The sequence below is a fragment of the Pristis pectinata genome, chromosome 21, assembly GCF_009764475.1.
Source record: "Pristis pectinata isolate sPriPec2 chromosome 21, sPriPec2.1.pri, whole genome shotgun sequence".
Lineage (NCBI taxonomy): Eukaryota > Metazoa > Chordata > Chondrichthyes > Rhinopristiformes > Pristidae > Pristis > Pristis pectinata.
In genome coordinates, this window is record NC_067425.1 from 13,796,991 (window position 1) to 13,815,410 (window position 18,420).

The 18,420-nt window shown below is 38.8% G+C and overlaps 1 protein-coding gene across 2 annotated transcripts in view; it reads left to right on the plus strand.

The window, feature by feature from the left end:
- Window positions 1-18,420, plus strand: part of taok1a (TAO kinase 1a) — a 131,983-nt gene that overhangs the window by 54,852 nt on the left and 58,711 nt on the right. For both annotated transcript variants that reach the window (XM_052035181.1, XM_052035182.1), the window contains exons 2-3: window positions 8,286-8,509; window positions 16,266-16,337. In XM_052035181.1, coding sequence (XP_051891141.1) covers window positions 8,378-8,509; window positions 16,266-16,337 — 204 coding nt within the window. In that variant the 5' untranslated portion in view covers window positions 8,286-8,377. The remainder of the gene's footprint in view (window positions 1-8,285; window positions 8,510-16,265; window positions 16,338-18,420) is intronic.

An 18,420-nucleotide genomic window follows, 5' to 3' on the forward strand; every position in this document is an offset into this window, starting at 1 on the left:
TGAGAACTGCAAAGTTCTTCTGGAGAGTGGTAAGGATTCAGTCATATTATGGTGGGTCTGGAGTCACACCTGGTCAGTCTGACTAAAAATTGTAGGTTTCCTTCCTTGGAAATGCATTAGTGAACCAGTTGGTTTTAATGACAATCTGGTGGTTTCATGATCATGTGAATTTAATTTTGGTTCCATAACCTCTAAGGTGATGCAGAGTACTTGTTGGTGCGCATTCCCTCTTGCCCCTTATTTAATGATAATCTCGCCTATGTTACTTACCTTCACGTATGTTACTGTAGATGTTATGTTGATTTCTAAGTTATTGCAAAGGTCAAGCATTGACTTTTGTTTCTCCATTCGTTCAGAATGAGGTGTGGCATGTTAATGGTTTAGCTACACACACTTGTGTGAAATGCTAGTTTTCACTAGTTTGTTTTAAATGCAAGACCTGGAAGATGTTATGCATCATCTTCAGTAGAGCAATTTGCATTCACCATGAAAGATTGTTCTTTACTGCACTCGATGTTTCAGTGGCCTAGAATTTGCAGTTGCTGCCGACAGCGAAGTAAGATTCTCTTGAAGATTTGTTGAATTCTTTTGGCATAACTTGAACATTGTTGTTGCACCTTGGGGGAAGTCGGAATAGCATGTTATTTGAAGAGGATTTGGAAGGTTCTCCTATACTTTCCTTTTGATAAGAGGACTCTAGTTTGGGAGATGCTGTCAGAGAAACCTTGGCTGGTTGCTGTAGTTTTTTGTAAATGTCAAAAAGGGAGGTTACAATGCATCAATAGTGTTTGTGTTGCTTTTAGCTCCATTGACCTGCATGGCATTGAATTAATTGAGCACAGCACTGACAATACTCAATCAGCAAATGGAGAGCGTTTTATCATTCTTGTGACTGGCGAAAGCAGGAGATGGGACTTGAGTCACAGCCTGCAGAGTACCCACTCTCTGACCTGTGCTTGTAGCTGCAATTGTTATGTTGCTGGTTCAGTTTAGTTTCTGGTTAATGTGATTCCCAGAATGTTGATTGCAAGACTTGTTAAATGTTAAGAAGAGGTGGTTAGGTTTTCTCTTGTTGGAAGTGGTCATTGCTGGACATTAATATGATGTGATTATTATTTAACACCTATGAGCCCATGCTATAATATTTTCTAGACTTGGTTACCCGTAGGCATGCATATCATCTTCATCTGAGGAGTTAAAATGAAATTGCACGTTGTGCAAACATTGTGCATTAGATTGCATATTCACTTACGACCTGATAATAGAGGGATTTTCATTGACTTAGACTAAGATATCAAGGTCTGAATTAACCTTTATGAAGGATGGTCTGCATACTTAAAAAAAATTATCCCCCAATGAATTTGGAATTTGCTTGTATCTGAACACCACTTATCTCAGCTGATGAATGCCAGAGTTACCAAGCTTTTCAAGAGTCATTATCAATATGTTCTGGCTAGAATAAGAGCCATCTGCCTATGAAGTCAAGACACACAACTCCACAAGTTTGCTGAATAACCTGAATATTGGTTTTGAAAGGTTGTTTCATTAAAAAGGTTTCCTGTTAAAGAAGAAAACTTGGTGGAACTTAAAATATACCTGCTGGTGTTCCTCAGTCTGCTTATCACAGTTGATGACTTTTTGATCATCTAGACCTCAGTTAAACATTTGAACTTCTCCGTGGCATTTGTTATTGTTTAACTAAAGTTTAGGTTTGAGGAGGTTTAAAGGGGATGTGAGAGGCAAATTTTTCACACAGAGTAGTTGGTATCTGGAATGAGCTACCAGAGGAGGTGGTGGAGGCAGGAATAGTAACAATATTTAAGAGGCTTCTTGACAGCTACTTGTATGAGCAGGGGATCGAGACATATGGAGCTAATGCAGGCAGGTGGGATTAGTACAAGTGGCTATGTTGGTCAGCATAGGTGCAGTGGGCCAAAGGGCCTATTTTATGCTGTACAACTCTGACTTTGTTTTTCAGAAGACCTGCAACTCAGCCACATCTACAGGTTGCTCCTTATCTATTCTGATAGTTACAAACTCAGAAAATTGTCCAATTTAGCAAACCTGATTTCCTTTTCTTCCATTCTGATCCTTTTTATTTTAAGTGTCATGTTACCACAACCTTAGTAATAGGTCTAGCATTTCCCTGCTACTGATATTAGGTTGACTGGCCTGTGGTTTCCCTTTTTTCATTCCTTCCTTTCCTAAATAGTGGGTGAGAACCATTCTAAGCTCTATGGGAATTTTGGACACTGGCAACCAATGCAGCCACAGTTTCCATAGCTACCTCTTCAAAACATTTAGGTCCACGGATTCCTCAGCTTTCAATCCCATTTAATTTCTCCAATATTTTTACAAGTAATTTCTTTCATCTCCTCACTTGCACTTACCCTGTTGTTTTCCATTATTTTAGAGGTTTTTGTGTCATTTACCATGAAGAGAAACACAGTATTTGTTTAGTTTCAGTGCCATTTCCTTACTCCCCAATGTAATTCCCCACTAACTTTTGTTCTTCTTTTCCTTCCTACAGACAATAGAAACTTCTACAGTTCCTTGTGTTTCTCTCTAGATTACTGTCATATTTGCTTTTCCTTATCAATTTTCTAGTCCATGTTTGCTGAATTTTGAAATTTTCCCAATCTTCAAGCTTGCTGCTCTTTTTAGGAATGCATTAAATCTTTTCCTTTCACATAAAAAAAAGTCTTGAAGTTGTTAACCACGTCTAGACCACCTTTCCACTTGCATTTTCATGTACTAAAGGGATATATATATTGCATTTATATTGTTAACTGTTGCTTGTTTACAGTTAGACCTTTTAATATAGTTTCCTATCTGCCATTGGCATCTTGCATATCATTCCTTTGCAATTTGTTTGGTTTAGATGTAAGGCTCTGATTTGTGATTGAAAGTAATTGAATTCAATCTTTACATAAAATTCTCATAATTATGATTACTCTTCCTGGTTGGCCCCTTATTATAAGATTATCAATTAACTGTTTAACTTTGCACAATACTCGATCTAAAATAGCTGGTTTCTCAATATAATTATCTAGAAAACTGTTTTACATACACTTCATTCTCTACATTATTACTGTTGATTTGTTTATTTGAGAGTTAAAGACCACCTTGATTGGTGTATTATCCCTTGCTGCATGCAACTCTATTTTCGTGATTTATACCGTCCTCTATGTTACCACATTGAGTGGAGGTCTGTAAAGAACTCCAACTAACGTTTCCCAATCCTGCTATCTTGTAACTTTTGACGAAACTGATTCTATCTTTTTTACAAAATATATAGCTCAGATTTGGGAGAGTTTATTCACTCAGTTAATCCTAGTTTTCTTAGCTCTTGTCTTGCTCCTCCAAGCAATCTCTGTAAAATGTTAAAGTAATTTGCTCACAATTGTAATTTTCTCTGTTTATCAAAAGACATTTTGTAGTCTACATGAGTCAACTTGTACTGTGTTTTGTAAAAATGCTTGAATAATCTATAAGCTCTTTTAAAAAGAAGAGGCAAATGTTTTTTTTTAGTATTTGTTTAATTGAACTTATTCTTTACTAATTGGCAATGTTTTAGTATTTGTTATGAGAAAAAAACATCCTGGACTTGAATTTTCATTAGTTATAAAAATAAAATTTATATTGGATCATTTTGTTTTAAATATGTAATAATCATACAAAAAGATGTAGATCTCAGAATTCAATGAATTGTAAAGGAAAACAGAAATGCTAACTACTTGTCTGAGACCACAGTCTAAAGAGATTTTTTTAAGTATAACAATGAAGAGCATTGGGTCACATGTTGTGCTGTGCAAATGGCAGGATCAGCAGAGTTGGCATTCTACTGTGAGTAAAGCTTGCGCTTACTGATGACATTGTGGAGTCATTTGCCAAACAATAAAGTCAAACACAAGCAAAGTCACTGAGGAAGCCAAAGAATAATCCCCTCAGCTGTCTTTCTCCTTGTGCCATGTGACTTCATATCATTCTAGTAGCTCACTTTCCTAGCCAGATCAACAGATGTATGGAGAACTGCATATTGGGATAGCAGCAGTTGTTCTTAAACAACAGTGTCCTTTTGTAGAAAGCCATGCTGCGAAAAGATACAACAGTGTGACATCATCCTACTCCAGGAACATTCCTTTACTGTTCTTGGTTTTACTGTGTTTAAGACTTCTCCTCCCCCATTGCTCCAAATCCAGACTATGATCATATTGTCTATTGTTCAGCAAAAGGGCTTGAAGTATTTTCAGTTACTTTTTTATTATTAGAAGCTGTGGGTGCAACTCATAATCGCCATTTTATAAGCATTTCGTGCTACAGTATGGTGAAGTTCAGCAAATTTTGTGAAGTTCAGTGAAAAATGTAGTAAGTTATTTTTCAGAATCAAAATAACTTTCTGGAAATATAGTCTAATTATCATTTATTCTTATGTGCACAAAGAATACTTTAATCATTCATTATGTTTTGCAATATTTTCAATGGTTTAATTATATTTAAGCACAGTGCTTTCTACAGCCAGGTAATTTTCTCTCAATGTTTGAATTAGAGGTTGAAGATAATGCAGATTTAGATAATTTGACTTGGCTAAATGCTGATTACATTCTCTTTAAGAAAAGATGTGTCCAAATCCAGTATATTCCAGCATGATCTGTTTCCTAATTTTCATGGGAAGAAAGTCAAGGAACACTTGCCTCGTGTGGTTCAGTAAAGCTGTTTAATTACAATGAAGGGTTGATCCAGAGAACTCAGTGCAAAGGAGCTAGTTACTTTGAATTAAATGAAAAGGTTAGAGCTCATTCAGTGGTTAACTGTTATTGATGTGGAATTAAGTTGTATGTTTTGGGGTGAGTTAGATAAAACATAACAACTGTGCTGTTCCCAGTAGTTAATAACCTGGAATAGGAAAGGGAAGTTGACTAAACTATTTCAGTGATTCTTGAATACATTATATGCATGAATGAAGCATGAGGTGAATTTGGGCATGGCTGTGAAGCTTCCTTTGTGGTCAGATAGACTTCCTAGATGTACAATGTGCTGGTGCTGTTGTCTTTCAAGATTTTATTGACCATTTTCTACAGGTACAAATTGGAGAAATGGAACTCGGTTTAATCTTTACTTAAATTTTTAAGAAAAGACTGGGGCATTGGATAAGATACTAATAAGCTGGCACTGATATTATTTCTCTGTAGACTGTAAATAAATTCATCAGAATACCAGCAATCAAGAAACATTGCACAGCTGTTGAATTGGAAAGTGTTTAATCACTTTGGCTGAGGACCAAAGGGAACAGGACAAAGACATGCGCTTGCATTGTGGGGTAGGGTGGGGTGTGGGGTTAGATGGGCTTTTTGAAGTAGGAGAGCTCTGAAGGTAATTGAATTTGTTAGAGCTTGCTCTTCGGTGTTTTGATGCATAAAAATAGTCGAGCTTCTAAAGGATAGTTAGAAACCACGTTTAAATCAAACAATAGTCTTTCATTTATACACCTTTCATGATTGCAAGACAAAAGAGTGCCGATTTACAACCAACTGAGCATTTTTGAAATATACTCTGCTACAATATGGGGAATACAGCTGCCAAATTGTATGCAACAAGCATCCGCAAACGATGACGTGAAAATGATCAAGAAATCTATTTTAGTAATGTCAGTTGAAGGCTAGATGTTGGCCAATTCTTGGATATAACACCCTCATTCTTTGCAGTGCCCCAGGACTTTTTTCAACTACCTGTTTAAGCAGACAGGACCTTGGTTTGGTGTCTGGTCTCAAAGACATCATTTCCGGGGAAAAAAAAGCACTCCTTTGGTAGTCCATTGGAGTACTGCCTTTTTTTTTGCAGCGAAGTCTCAGGCATGAAACTTTATAGCTTTCTAATTCAGGAGAGAATGACACCATCTGAACCACAACTGACCCAAAGCTGGGCAGAATCTGATGGCATTATATCTTGTTATGCAAAGAAAAGTTGCAAGTACTTGAGTGAGTCCAATTATTAGTGGTTCACTTGGTTAATTTATTGTGAAATAAAGCAGGTTCATATTTTGGCTTGTCTCATTATCCTCTTGATTTTTCAAAGAGACAGGAAATTGTATTTGGTTCAAATATAAGGTATTTGAAATCGCATATGGACTTCTATTTTGTTGTTGGATGATGCTGCCACAGAAGTAGAAACTTGATAGAGGCAGCTTTCATCAAAATAAATCAGACAGATTGTTTACAGCAACAATAGATGCTGTTGAATCCAAAATGCTATGTACTGCAGACTTGATTTCATGACTCTGATGTATAAGGTGTGGGTGTTTAAGGATGGGTGTCAGCTGTAGAACTGAATCAGATCTATTTTCACCATCAGCAGCAAACATACTGGACAAGGGGCAAATTAGGAATTTCCTTTCAAATGGAACAGTTTTTTTAACGTTTTTGTCACCAGTACCCTTTCCATTTGCATGCAGGAAAGCAAATAAAATATTTAGGATCTGGAGCAAATGCTATTAGATCAGATAAGTTGGCCCCTTTTGATTGATCTTAGCCCATATAACTGTCCACCATATGTACAAAATTACCTTCAGTCCAGAATTTGTTTTGGATATAATCTTTTATACAAATTTAAACAGGAAACACTAGGTGTTGGGATGAAGAATTAAAAAGGAATTGTGCATCCAGTCATTAAAAGATGTCTTTCCAATAGAAAAAATAATTTAAAGAAGAAGCCAGGACTCTTGCATAGAATATAAAATTAAGAAAGCGGATTAAAGATTGAGCCCCATTTTTGTGCCAGTCAAAGCTATGATCTTCAAATACTCTTTTCCTCAATAGACGAAAGCCTGTCTGAACATATCGGCACACGCGACACTCGAAACATTAAATTCCAAGCTCTGCAATGGGAAGAGATTGCCTGGCAGACAGAGGAAAAAATTCAAGGATGTGCCCAAAGCCGCCTTTTTAAAAAAAAAATGCAGCATCCCATTGACTCTTAGGAACCCATGTCCCATGACCATTCAAAGTGGAGAAGAAACATTCAGAATGTCATTGAGAACACACACGAACCCAACATAAATGATGGAAGGGCCACACCACCTTATAAGCTTCCTGCCCAGCTGCCTTGTTGAGCACCTACTGCCACATCTGTGGAAGAGTCTATGGTTCCTGCATTAGCCTCATCAGTCACCTCAGAACCCATAAAAGTGAAGGCAAATCATTCTTGATCCCAGGGGTCTGCCTAATAAGAACAAACTTCATTTACAATTTTGTGGCAGTTTTTGATTTTCCATTTTCAGAAGGTATGTTGGCTTGGGAGACAACTGGCAACAAATAACTAGGACGAGTCTAAACCATGATAAGATCCATAAAATTGGGTTGCATCTCCTGCAGAGAATAAGGTTAAATGTTCTAATCTACCTAATCCAAGAAACTCAAACTAAATTGCCAGAATAGATGGGCAGAGACTTTGTCCTGCTGGTGTAATTCAGAACATCCAAAGCTAAATTACTAAACTGAATAAGATAAAACTCATCATGTGAGATGTAGTAAGTGTGAAACTACCCCAGAAGATCATGACCATTTCATATGTTTGAAAGAGAAGGAATGTAGAGAGAGGCAAGAAATGCTTGATTTGTTCAGCACTGACATGAAATGGATATCAGTGTTTCAAAATATAAGCAGTATTGTCAGAGCCACTTAAATATGTATGTCTATATTTAAAACTTCAATTAATAATCTGACTAAATCATGCAAGGTATTCGGATTAATCCAAATTGTTATCCCTGTTGTGTAATTACTAGATCATTAGATTCTGTGGACTAAAGAGTACACATGTAAATTTAACATGTAAATTCACGTTATTGAAGACCGTTTCATCTGTTGTGTTGTTTGGACATGCAGCATAACAGTGTTTACAGCGTCCTCCTGTCTGATGTATTTTTACCTTCCCTATATTTCCACGTCCTTGTCAAAGAAAATCCTAGAAGCTCATTTCTGAACTCTTGTCACTGTGCAGCCTTTTGCAGCATTGTTCTGTACTTGGTTTGGAAAGTACCATCACAAGCTATTTGTATTATAACAGGCATGTTTGAATACCACCAAAAACTTTGATTCAGATTTGGAGTCTCTGTTTGGGAGTCTGGCGCGAGTTGTAACTATGTTATTGTGTGGCTTGACCTTATTAAGTGTTGTAATTTATAGAGGAAGAACATTATTTAGTTCGCTTCTGTTTAAGTCCTTATATTATTTCTTTTTAAAGATATTGTTAAAAGGAATATTTCATAATGGGCACATTTTCTTTCACAGTTGTCTATGTTCAAGAGGCCTCATTCATGCCGATGCAGCAAGAATTAAGACAACGTGAACCCAGATAGTTAGACGGCTAACCACACAGTAGGATGCCGTCAACCAGTCGAGCTGGAAGTCTAAAGGACCCAGAAATAGCAGAACTATTCTACAGAGAAGATCCTGAAAAGTTGTTTGTGGATTTGCGAGAAATTGGCCATGGCAGCTTTGGAGCAGTTTATTTTGTGAGTATGCAATTTGTTCATCCTTCTGTATATAGCTTTTGTGGCTGATGTATTTTTAGGTGATTTCAAAACTATGATTAATTTCATAATTTGCCTTTAGTGAAAGTTTACAACAATTTAATGAAGTTGCATTAATAATTAGTTTGCTTCTGCTTAAGTCCTTGTATTATTCCATGTGGCACCCCCAAGGCATTCTTCACTTACGTGAGGAGCAGAAGGACGATGAGAGTAAAGGTAGGACCGATTAGGGATGAAGGTGGGAAGATGTGCCTGGAAGCTATGGAAGTGGGTAAGGTCCTCGATGAATACTTCTCTTCAGTATTCACCAAGGAGAGGGGCCTTGATGACGCTGAGAACAGTGTTAGTAAGGTTAATGTTCTAGAGCGTCTTGATATCAAAAGAGAGGATGTGTTGGAGCTGTTAGAAAATATTAGGACAGATAAGTCCCCGGGGCCTGATGGAATATTGCCCAGGCTGCTCCACGAGGCGAGGGAGGAGATTGCTGAGCCTGTGGCTAGGATCTTTTGAGTCCTTGTTGTCCACGGGAATAGTACTGGAGGATTGGAGGGTGGCAGATATTGTCCCCTTATTCAGAAAAGGGTAGTAGGGATAGTCCAGGGAATTATAGACCAGTGAGCCTTGCATCTGTGGTGGGTAAGCTGTTGGAAAGGATCCTTAGAGATAGGATCTATGGGCATTTAGAGAATCATGATTTGATCAGGGACAGCCAGCATGGCTTTGTGAAGGGTAGATCATGTCTCACAAGCCTGATAGTGTTCTTTGAGGAGGTGATCAGACAGATTGATGAGGGCAGTGCATTAGATTTTAGTAAGGCATTTGACAAGGTTCCGCATGGTAGGCTTCTTCAGAAGGTCAGAGGACATGGGATCCAGGGAGGCTTGGCCGTGTGGATTCAGAATTGGCTTGTCTGTAGAAAGCAGAGGGTTGTTGTGGAAGGAGTGCATTCAGATTGGAGGGCTGTGATTAGTGGTGTCCCACAAGGATCTGTTCTGGGACCTCTGCTTTTCGCGATTTTTATTAATGATTTGGATGAAGGGGTAGAAGGGTGGGTTGGCAAGTTTACAGACGGCACAAAGGTTGGTGGTGTTGTGGAAGGATTGTCGAAGCTTATAGAGGGACATTGATAGGATGCAGAGCTGGGCTGAGAAGTGGCAGATGGAGTTCAATCCGGAGAAGTGTGAGGTGGTACACTTTGGAAGCACGAACTCCAAGGCAGACTACAAAGTTAATGGCAGAATTCTGGGTAGTGTGGAGGAGCAGAGGGATCTAGGGGTTCATATCCACAGATCCCTGAAAGTTGCCTCACTGGTGGATAGGGTAGTTAAGAAAGCTTATGGGATGTTAGCTCTCATAAGTTGAGGGATCGAGTTTAAGAACAGTGAGGTAATGATGCAGCTCTATAAAACTCTGGTTAGACCACACTTAGAGTACTGTGTCTGGTTCTGGTCGCCTCATTATAGGAAGGATGTGAAAGCGTTGGAAAGGGTGCAGAGGAGCTTTACTAGGATGCTGCCTGGTTTAAAGAGTATGCATTATGAGGAGAGACTAAGGGAGCTAGGGCTTTACTCTTTGGAGAGGAGGAGGATGAGAGGAGACATGATAGATGTGTACAAGATATTGAGAGGAATAGATAGAGTGGACAGCCAGTGCCTCTTTCCCAGGGCACCAGTGCTCAATATAAGAGGGCATGGCTTTAATGTAATGGGTGGGAAGTTCAAGGGAGATATCAGAGGGAGGTTTTTTACTCAGAGAGTGGTTGCTGCATGGAATGTGCTGCCTGGGGTGCTGGTGGAGGCAGGTATATTGGTCAAATTCAAGAGATTACTAGATAAGCATATGGAGGAATTTAAAATAGAGGGATATGTGGGAGGAAGTGGTTAGATAGTCTTAGGTGAGGTTTAAAGGTCGGCACAACATTGTGGGCTGAAGGGCCTGTATTGTGCTGTACTGTTCTATGTTCTATATATGCATTAATATAGCATTTGTACCAAGTTCACTTGTGCTTACAACTAAAATCATTAGATTGGAGTCTATTTTCATCTACAGGTGCAAAAAAGCCTTCAATTTTATACAGTTTGCATCGTCTAAATACATCAGTGGATGTTTTTCAGATAATGAGTGGTCTTTGTGTTCCCAGAAAACGAGCTCTGTCATGATTTTCTGTAACATGAAACCACGTTATCTGAGCACGTGTCAAGAAACATGAGTTGAAAAAAAAATAATTTGTGCTGATTTTTACTTACATTTGTTTCCCCACACACATTCTGTGAGAGCAAATTATATTCCATTTCTCAAATTTTTAGATAGTGATTTGTGAATTCTGTAAGGCCAAATTTCTGTAATCTGAATGGCCATAACGCAGAGGTTGCCTGTTTCTTTTTTCTGTTGTGGGGATTACAGGCAAGTCCAGCATTCATTGTCCATCCCTAATTGCCCTTGAGAGGATGGTGAAGCGCCATCACTTTGAAAGAGTGAAGTCCTTCTGATACTGTTAGTGGGGAGTTGCATGATTTAGACCTGGTAATGATGAAGGATTTGTAATACATTTCCAAGTGAGAATTGCGTTGAACATGTAGATGGCATTGTGCCATATCCCGGCTACCATTGTTGACTTTGGTGGTAAGACATTTCAGGTTTGGGAGGAGTTGGAGTAGCCTGGGCCATTGCAGTGCAATTTATAAACATTGCATACTGCAGCTGCATTTCTCTGCTAGTGGAAGGAATGATTGTTTAAGTTGGCAGATAGCATACAAATCGAGTAGGCTGCTTTGACCTGGATAGTATTGAGGTCCTTTAGTTAGTTGGGGCTGCACTTGTCTATGCAAGAGAAGACCATTCCTGATGTGCCTCGGAGATGATGGAAAGGGGTTAGGATGTTGGGAGGTGAGACATTTGCTGAAGTACATCCAGTCACTGATGTGCTCCTGTATTCACAGTATTTTTGTGGTTGGAACAGGCAAGTTTCTGGTTGTTGGTGACCTCCACAATATTGAAGAGGGGGGACTTGGTGAAAGTAATGCTATTTATTATCAAGCGTAGGTGGTTAGAATCTCTATAGTTAGAGATTCTAACTACTTACTTGGCACTTCGGTGGCATGTCTGAATGTTTAGGTCTTGCATCATAGAGTGCTTCATTTGCTGGGTATTTGCAAATGGAACTGAAAGTTGTGCAGTCACCAGTGAATATTCCCACTTCTGACCTTGCAATAGAAGGCAGGTCATCGTTGATGCAACTTAGACGAACCCTGAGCAATTTCTGCAAGTAATGTTTTGGGATTTGTATAACTGATCTCCAGTAATTGCAACCACACTCCTTTTGTGCAAGGGATGACTCCCCAGTGGAGTACTTTTGCCTTGATGCCCATGATTTTTTTCAAGGGCTTTTTGATAACACACTTGGTCGTATGGTGCCTTGATATCAAGGGCAGTCACTCTCACCTCGTATCTGGAATTCAGCTTCTTCGTCCATCTTTGGACCAAGGCTGTAATGAGGTCTGGAGCAGTCTGCCCCTGATGAAACCCAAATTGGGGATCAGTCAAGAGGTTATTGATGAGTAAGTGCCACTTGACAGCCCAGTTGATGGCACCCTCTGTCACTTTGCTGATAGTTGAGACTAGAATGCTTGAGCAGAAAGCAACTAGTTTGGATTTACACTGCTCCTTGTGAATAGAATATTGGCCCTTTCCCACATTGTTGAGTAGACACCAGTGTTGTAAGTCCACTGAACTGCTAGAGATGCAGCTTATGCTAGAGTGCAAGATTTCAGTACAGTTGCTGGGTTGTCGTCTTCCATGGCCTTTGCTATATCCAGTGCAGTTTCTTGATGCACCTGCAGTGAAGCAAATTGGCTGAAAACTGGCTTCTGCAATGATGGGCATCTTGGGAGGAAGCTGAGATGGACGTTCAGTCAAATCTTTCTGGCTGACCATTGGGCATCGTTCAGCCTTGTCTTTAGCACTGTTGACCTAATCTATTGGTTATGGAATTGTCAAGGACTGGTATTGCATGTTGAGTTTGCTGTTTGGTGTGTGCGCATTCTGAGTTTCAGCTTCAACAAATTGGCACATTGTCTGCAACGAATGAATCTATGAATATGATTATGTCATGTTGCTTGAATAACCTGTGGGTTGGCTCTCACAATTTGGGTACCAGGCTCCAGATGTTTGTGAGATACACTTTCCAAGGGTGATTTGACTGGGAGTGACTTTGTCTTGTACAAGTTTGGTAGCTAGGTTAATGAAGGATGTCTTCCCAGTTGTATCAATTTTTTCTTTCTAGGTAATGGTCTTAGCACAACTGAGGGTCTTGCTTGGCTATTTCAGTAGGCAGTTAAGAGTTAATTATATTTCTCTGGGCCTGGAGTTGCATATATGCCAAACTTGGTAAGAGTGATGAGCTTCAATTCCTGAAATGAACCAGATGGATTTTTGCAGCTGTCATTCCTTAGTCATCATTACGAAGACTAATTATTCTGTAATTTGTGGACATTATTGGACAATTAGGTCTATAGCGGATGCCACCTCCCTGGCCCTACGCTCATCTCTAGAGCATTTGGACAGTAAAGACACCTAGATTAGATTATTGTTTATTGACTACAGCTCCGCCTTCAATACTATAATTCCAAGCAAACTCATTGCCAAACTCTGAGACCTGGGCCTCAACACCTCCCTTTGCAACTGGATCCTTGACTTCCTGACCAACAGACGGCAATTAGTAAGGATAGGCAGCAACGCCTCTGCCACGATTATTCTCAACACTGGTGCCCCACAAAGTTGCATCCTCAGCCCCCTACTCTACTCCCTATACACTCATGGCAGTGTGGCCAGATTCTGCTCTAACTCCATCTACAAGTTTGCAGATGATACCACCATAGTGGGCTGTATCTTAAATAAAAATTCAGAGTACAAGAAGGAGATAGAGAACTTAGTAACATGGTGTCATGACAACAACCTTTCCCTCAATGTCAGCAAAACAAAAGAGCTGGTCATTGACTTCAGGAGGGGGGTGGTGCACATGCTCCTGTGTAAATCAATGGTGCTGAGGTCGAGAGGGTTGAGAGCTTCAAGTTCCTAGGAGTGAATATCATCAATAGCCTGTCATGGTCCAACCCTGTAGATGCCACAGCCAAGAAAGCTCACCAGCGCCTCTACTTCCTCAGGAGGCTAAAGAAATTTGCAATGTCCCTGTCGACCCTCACCAATTTTTATCGATACACCATAGAAAGCATCCTATCTGGATGCATCTCAGCTTGGTATGGCAACTGCTCTGCCCGTGACTGCAGGAAACTGCAGAGGGTTGTGGACACAGCTCAGCACACCACGGAAACCAGCCTTCCCTCCATGGACTCTGTCTACATTTCTCGCTGCCTTGATAAAGCAGCCAGCATAATCAAAGACCCCACCCACTCCAGACACACTCTCTTCTCCCCTCTCCCATCGGGTAGAAGATACAAAAGCCTGAAAGCACTTACCACCAGGCTCAAGGACAGCTTCTATCCCACTGTTATAAGGCTATTGAACAGTTTCCTAGTACAATAAGGTGGACTCCTGACCTCACAATCTACTTTATGACCTTGCACCTTATTGCCTATCCGCACTCTGTTTTCTCTGTAGCTGTTACACTTTATTCTGCATTCTGTTATTATTTTACCTTGTACTACCTCAATGAATTGATCTGTATGAACGGTATGCAAGACAAGTTTTTCACTGTACCTTGGTACATGTGACAATAATAATGAATCAAATAAACCAAACCAAATAATTTGCACATTGTTGAATAAATGCCAGTGTTATAACTGAATTGGAACAGCTTGGCTTTAGTTATAGCTGATTCTGGGGCACCCTTCTTCAACACTATAACCAGGACATCATTGGGTTCTATCTTCTGTGCTGTATCCATTGCCCTTGGCCATTTCTTGATTTCACTTAAGGTAGATTAAATTGACTGACACATGGCTTCTTTAATGGTTTGACCCCAGAAAAGGATCCAAACAGTTTTAACACCTCAAACTTGGCTTTTTCACCCATGTATTGTCCTCTGCCATCATTGAGCAAAGAAATGTTCATGGAACCGGCTCCTTTCACTGGCTATTTTTATTGTCCATCATCGAATGTCAAAGCCTTTGGCTGTAACGTGTACTTCCACTATTTAGCATGCATGTAATACTGTATTGTGGCTTCATCCGGTTAGCATCTTGATTTTAAATACAGCTGGTGCTGTCTTTGGAATACTTGTCTACAGTTCATAGAAACAGTCTTGATTCATGTAGTAAGTTTATAGATGGTTATGTAAAGGAGTCTTGTGGAGTCTGATGTAAAGTATGTCATCATAGGTGTAAGCATCAAATGTAGGAAGTTCCTTGTTGTTAAGAGTTGAATAAAATAAGCGCCCTTGCTCAAAGCTACTGTGTCCTATGATAACTACTGTTAGTAGAACTTACAAGAAATCTAGCAGTACTTAAGGGTCATCTTGGTATATATTTACAGTCCCCTGCCGTGGTAATGATAGAGGGACATGCCATGCTGTGAGGTTACAGATTGTAGAGGAATATAACTAGAGTTTGCTGTTGCTGATGGCTTACAACATCTTGTGGATGCACAGTAATCTGTCAAATTTAACATAGTGTGACACAATGTGAAGATGGAACTTGGTCTCCAGAAGACTGTGTGATGGCAGTTCTGCTAATACCCTTGTAAACATAGGTCCATCTGCAACAAGTAAGTTGGTGAGGAGGGGCTAAGTTGATTCTTTCACCACTTGTTGCATTTTTCACCCAATTTGCAGATGAGTCTGGGATGTTTGGTTCGGGATATGATTTTTGAATAGTCTTTGGGGCAGCTTGCCGTATTTAGGTCAGCTTCTAGATCTTCATGAAGATGACTTTATAGGGTCAATAGGGTTCAGAGTGTCATCGTCATGTCCAGTAGAGCGCCTAGATCAAAGCTGGGTGCTCTTTCTTTTTAATGTGTTTAAACCAGCACTTTACTTTGCTTGCACAATAACTGATTACATCATCTTTATTGCAGCATTAAATTGTAGTCTTACTAGCTATAATCTTGGAGTTCCAATAGTAAGTGCTTGTCTTTCTGCAACAGAGTTCGTTTAATTGCATTTTAGAACCATGTCACTGCTTAACGTTTGTTAGAGTTTGAGGCTTCAGAGAAGCAGCATGATGGTGTAATTTTAATTATTTGGCAAGTGAAGGCTAGAAATTTAATTGGTCTGTATATAGGTTTGTAATACAATGGTTTTGAATATTGGCAGTGTATTATCTGATTTTTCTGTTCCTATTTTGATGAAAAAAATTCTTATAAAATTTTTCTCATTAATATCCTTTTTGTACTTAGCCTCTTAGTGGTGCTTGTTCTTCAACCACATTCAAGTTGCATAATCACTCTTTGAGCTTGCGTAGCATCAGAAATTATGATGTACAGTGAACTCCTTGATAGTGCTTTTGAAAGTCTGCATTCTAGCTTGCGTAATGTTTAAGAATTCTAAAATTATCTAACCGAAGAAGCAAAATATGGTTAAATATAATGAGTAATTAATTTGGGAATGATTTTAATTTTTAAGCAGAAAATTGGGGTAAGTTTATATATTGTGGTTTTAAAGATCAACTTGTATTTAACCAGAAGTTTCATTTGGATTGTGGTATACTTTTCACTACACAGTTATTATGTCACTGTTCAAATTAGGTTTTCAATGAACTTGCTAATATGTTCTAAAATCTTATAGGCACGAGATGTTCGCACTAATGAAGTGGTGGCTATCAAGAAAATGTCCTATAGTGGAAAACAATCCAATGAGGTTAGTGCATTATAAAATGTGCATGAAGAAATGAGGATAGACTTGTGCTTGTGTATAATCAAGTGAGGACGAGATACATGCCCAAATGAAATGTCTCGTGATTCTGCAGATTTGAGACTTTGGAGAAGGAGTTGGAAAGAAAATCCAAAGTCAGTCATAAACATCTGCAGTCATTGTTGGTGCAGGTTATGAATGGTGGGGGGTGCTTTCATATTTAATCAATGCAGCTACTGATGATGTGTATAGATCTGGGGTTTGGATTTCTTGCATAGGCCTCCAAATTGGAATTTGGTAAACTTCTCAATTTTGTTCTTTGAATTCCTTTCTTATGTTAGAAATCGTACTATTATTGGTGAGTGGTTGGAATACAAGCAGGATTTTCAAACATTTTTTAAATAGTGTTTTTGATTGGTAGCTGGATACCTGTTTTTCAATATCTATTCCATTTTTGAATGTCACAGATGGTGCTGTTCTGGATCTTGAAATGTCCCCTACTTATACACTTATGAAATACACACTGAAATATGACAGAAGCACAATAGGTGCCGTATTTCTTTAGTATATAAAATGTGGCAAATTCGGTTAATTCATTTTCATGTGCTTTCTTTTCAATCTCTTGCAGATCATTAACATTAGAAACTTAAAGCTCATTTTTTAGTAAAGCACACTGCATATCAGAGTGGCTTCACTTTACCTGGAATGTGGAACTTCACTGCTGTTATACTTCCTACATTTATCTTTGATTTAATAATAAATTGCATATTTTAGCTAACATTCACAGACTTGCCTTTCATAAGATCTGGATATCAGTGGTATGATATTGATAAGGAGGAAGTTGAAAGGACTTTTGCATCCGCATCCTCATTGTACTCCATAGTACTTTGTACCCAATTAAGTATATTTGCCGGTCTGTACCCAACAAGTAAGATAAATAGCCAATAAATATGTCTTTGTTTGAGAAATAGGTATTGACCAGGGCTCTTAGAGGCCTGTACCCTTTCATTTGAGCTATTATTCTTTTACATCCATCTGATCAAACAGACTTGATTTAATATGAGGGTCACGAAAGTAATTCTCTGTAATATTTGCTGAAAATACAGCAATTCCTAAAAACTGCAATGAAATGTCATTCTTTGTTGAACTTGGCTTGGATCTCTGACCAGCTGACTGATCCTACGCTAGAACCAGCCAATAATCCTATTGCGGGCAATGCTTTAATCTACAGAAGCACATTTTCTTTAGAAAAAGTACTGCTTTGTGGTCTTCTCATGTTAAACATCATTGGCATCCAAAGTCTTTTTCTAGGATATCTTTTAAAACATAGATTTTTCTCTCCAGTTGATGCCATTCCCTAAATGTATTTTCTTGTGTATACCAAGAACAGAATAATACAGTTCAATAAATAAATCTTCATTACTTCCGCAGAACTTTATCATTTTAATCATTTTGCTATTGCATTGTTTTATATGCTGCTTTGTCCTTCCTGGATCAGGAGATTTTTCCATTATTTGTTTGGAGGATGTGTTTTGCATCAAAGTACACTCTCCATTACACTGGTCTTTGTTTTTATTGGTCAATCGGTTACCTCTTGTGCTGGCCTCCTGTGTGACTTTTTAAAATAAAATCCTTCCATCTGTGGACAGAATCTGAATTTTGCAGTACTACCCTTTGGATATGGCAGTTAAAATCAGGTTCACCTTGTGGAGAAAACGAGAATTCAAATTACCAGTATGAATGTGGACAGAGGTGTGATTTTGGCACTACTTCCAGAAAGCTGACTGCATAAGGGTGCAGTGTTGAATGCACTCTTTGTTCAAATCACAGCCTATAATTGATTCAGGTATAAATGTGTGCTTTTTAAAAAAAACTGTTACATGTTACTCTGTAAAAGTTTATAAAGAAAGCACTTTGAGAACTTAACTTTCTGGGCAAAAGTAAGTTTGAAGAAACTTATGTAGAAAATTTGGCCATGTGATCTATCTTTGCCTTGATTTGAACTAGTTCACCTGCTGGTTAAAGCAGAAAATATTTTTATTCTGTACAATTATTTATGGAAAATATTATCAATATTAATGGAGGAACA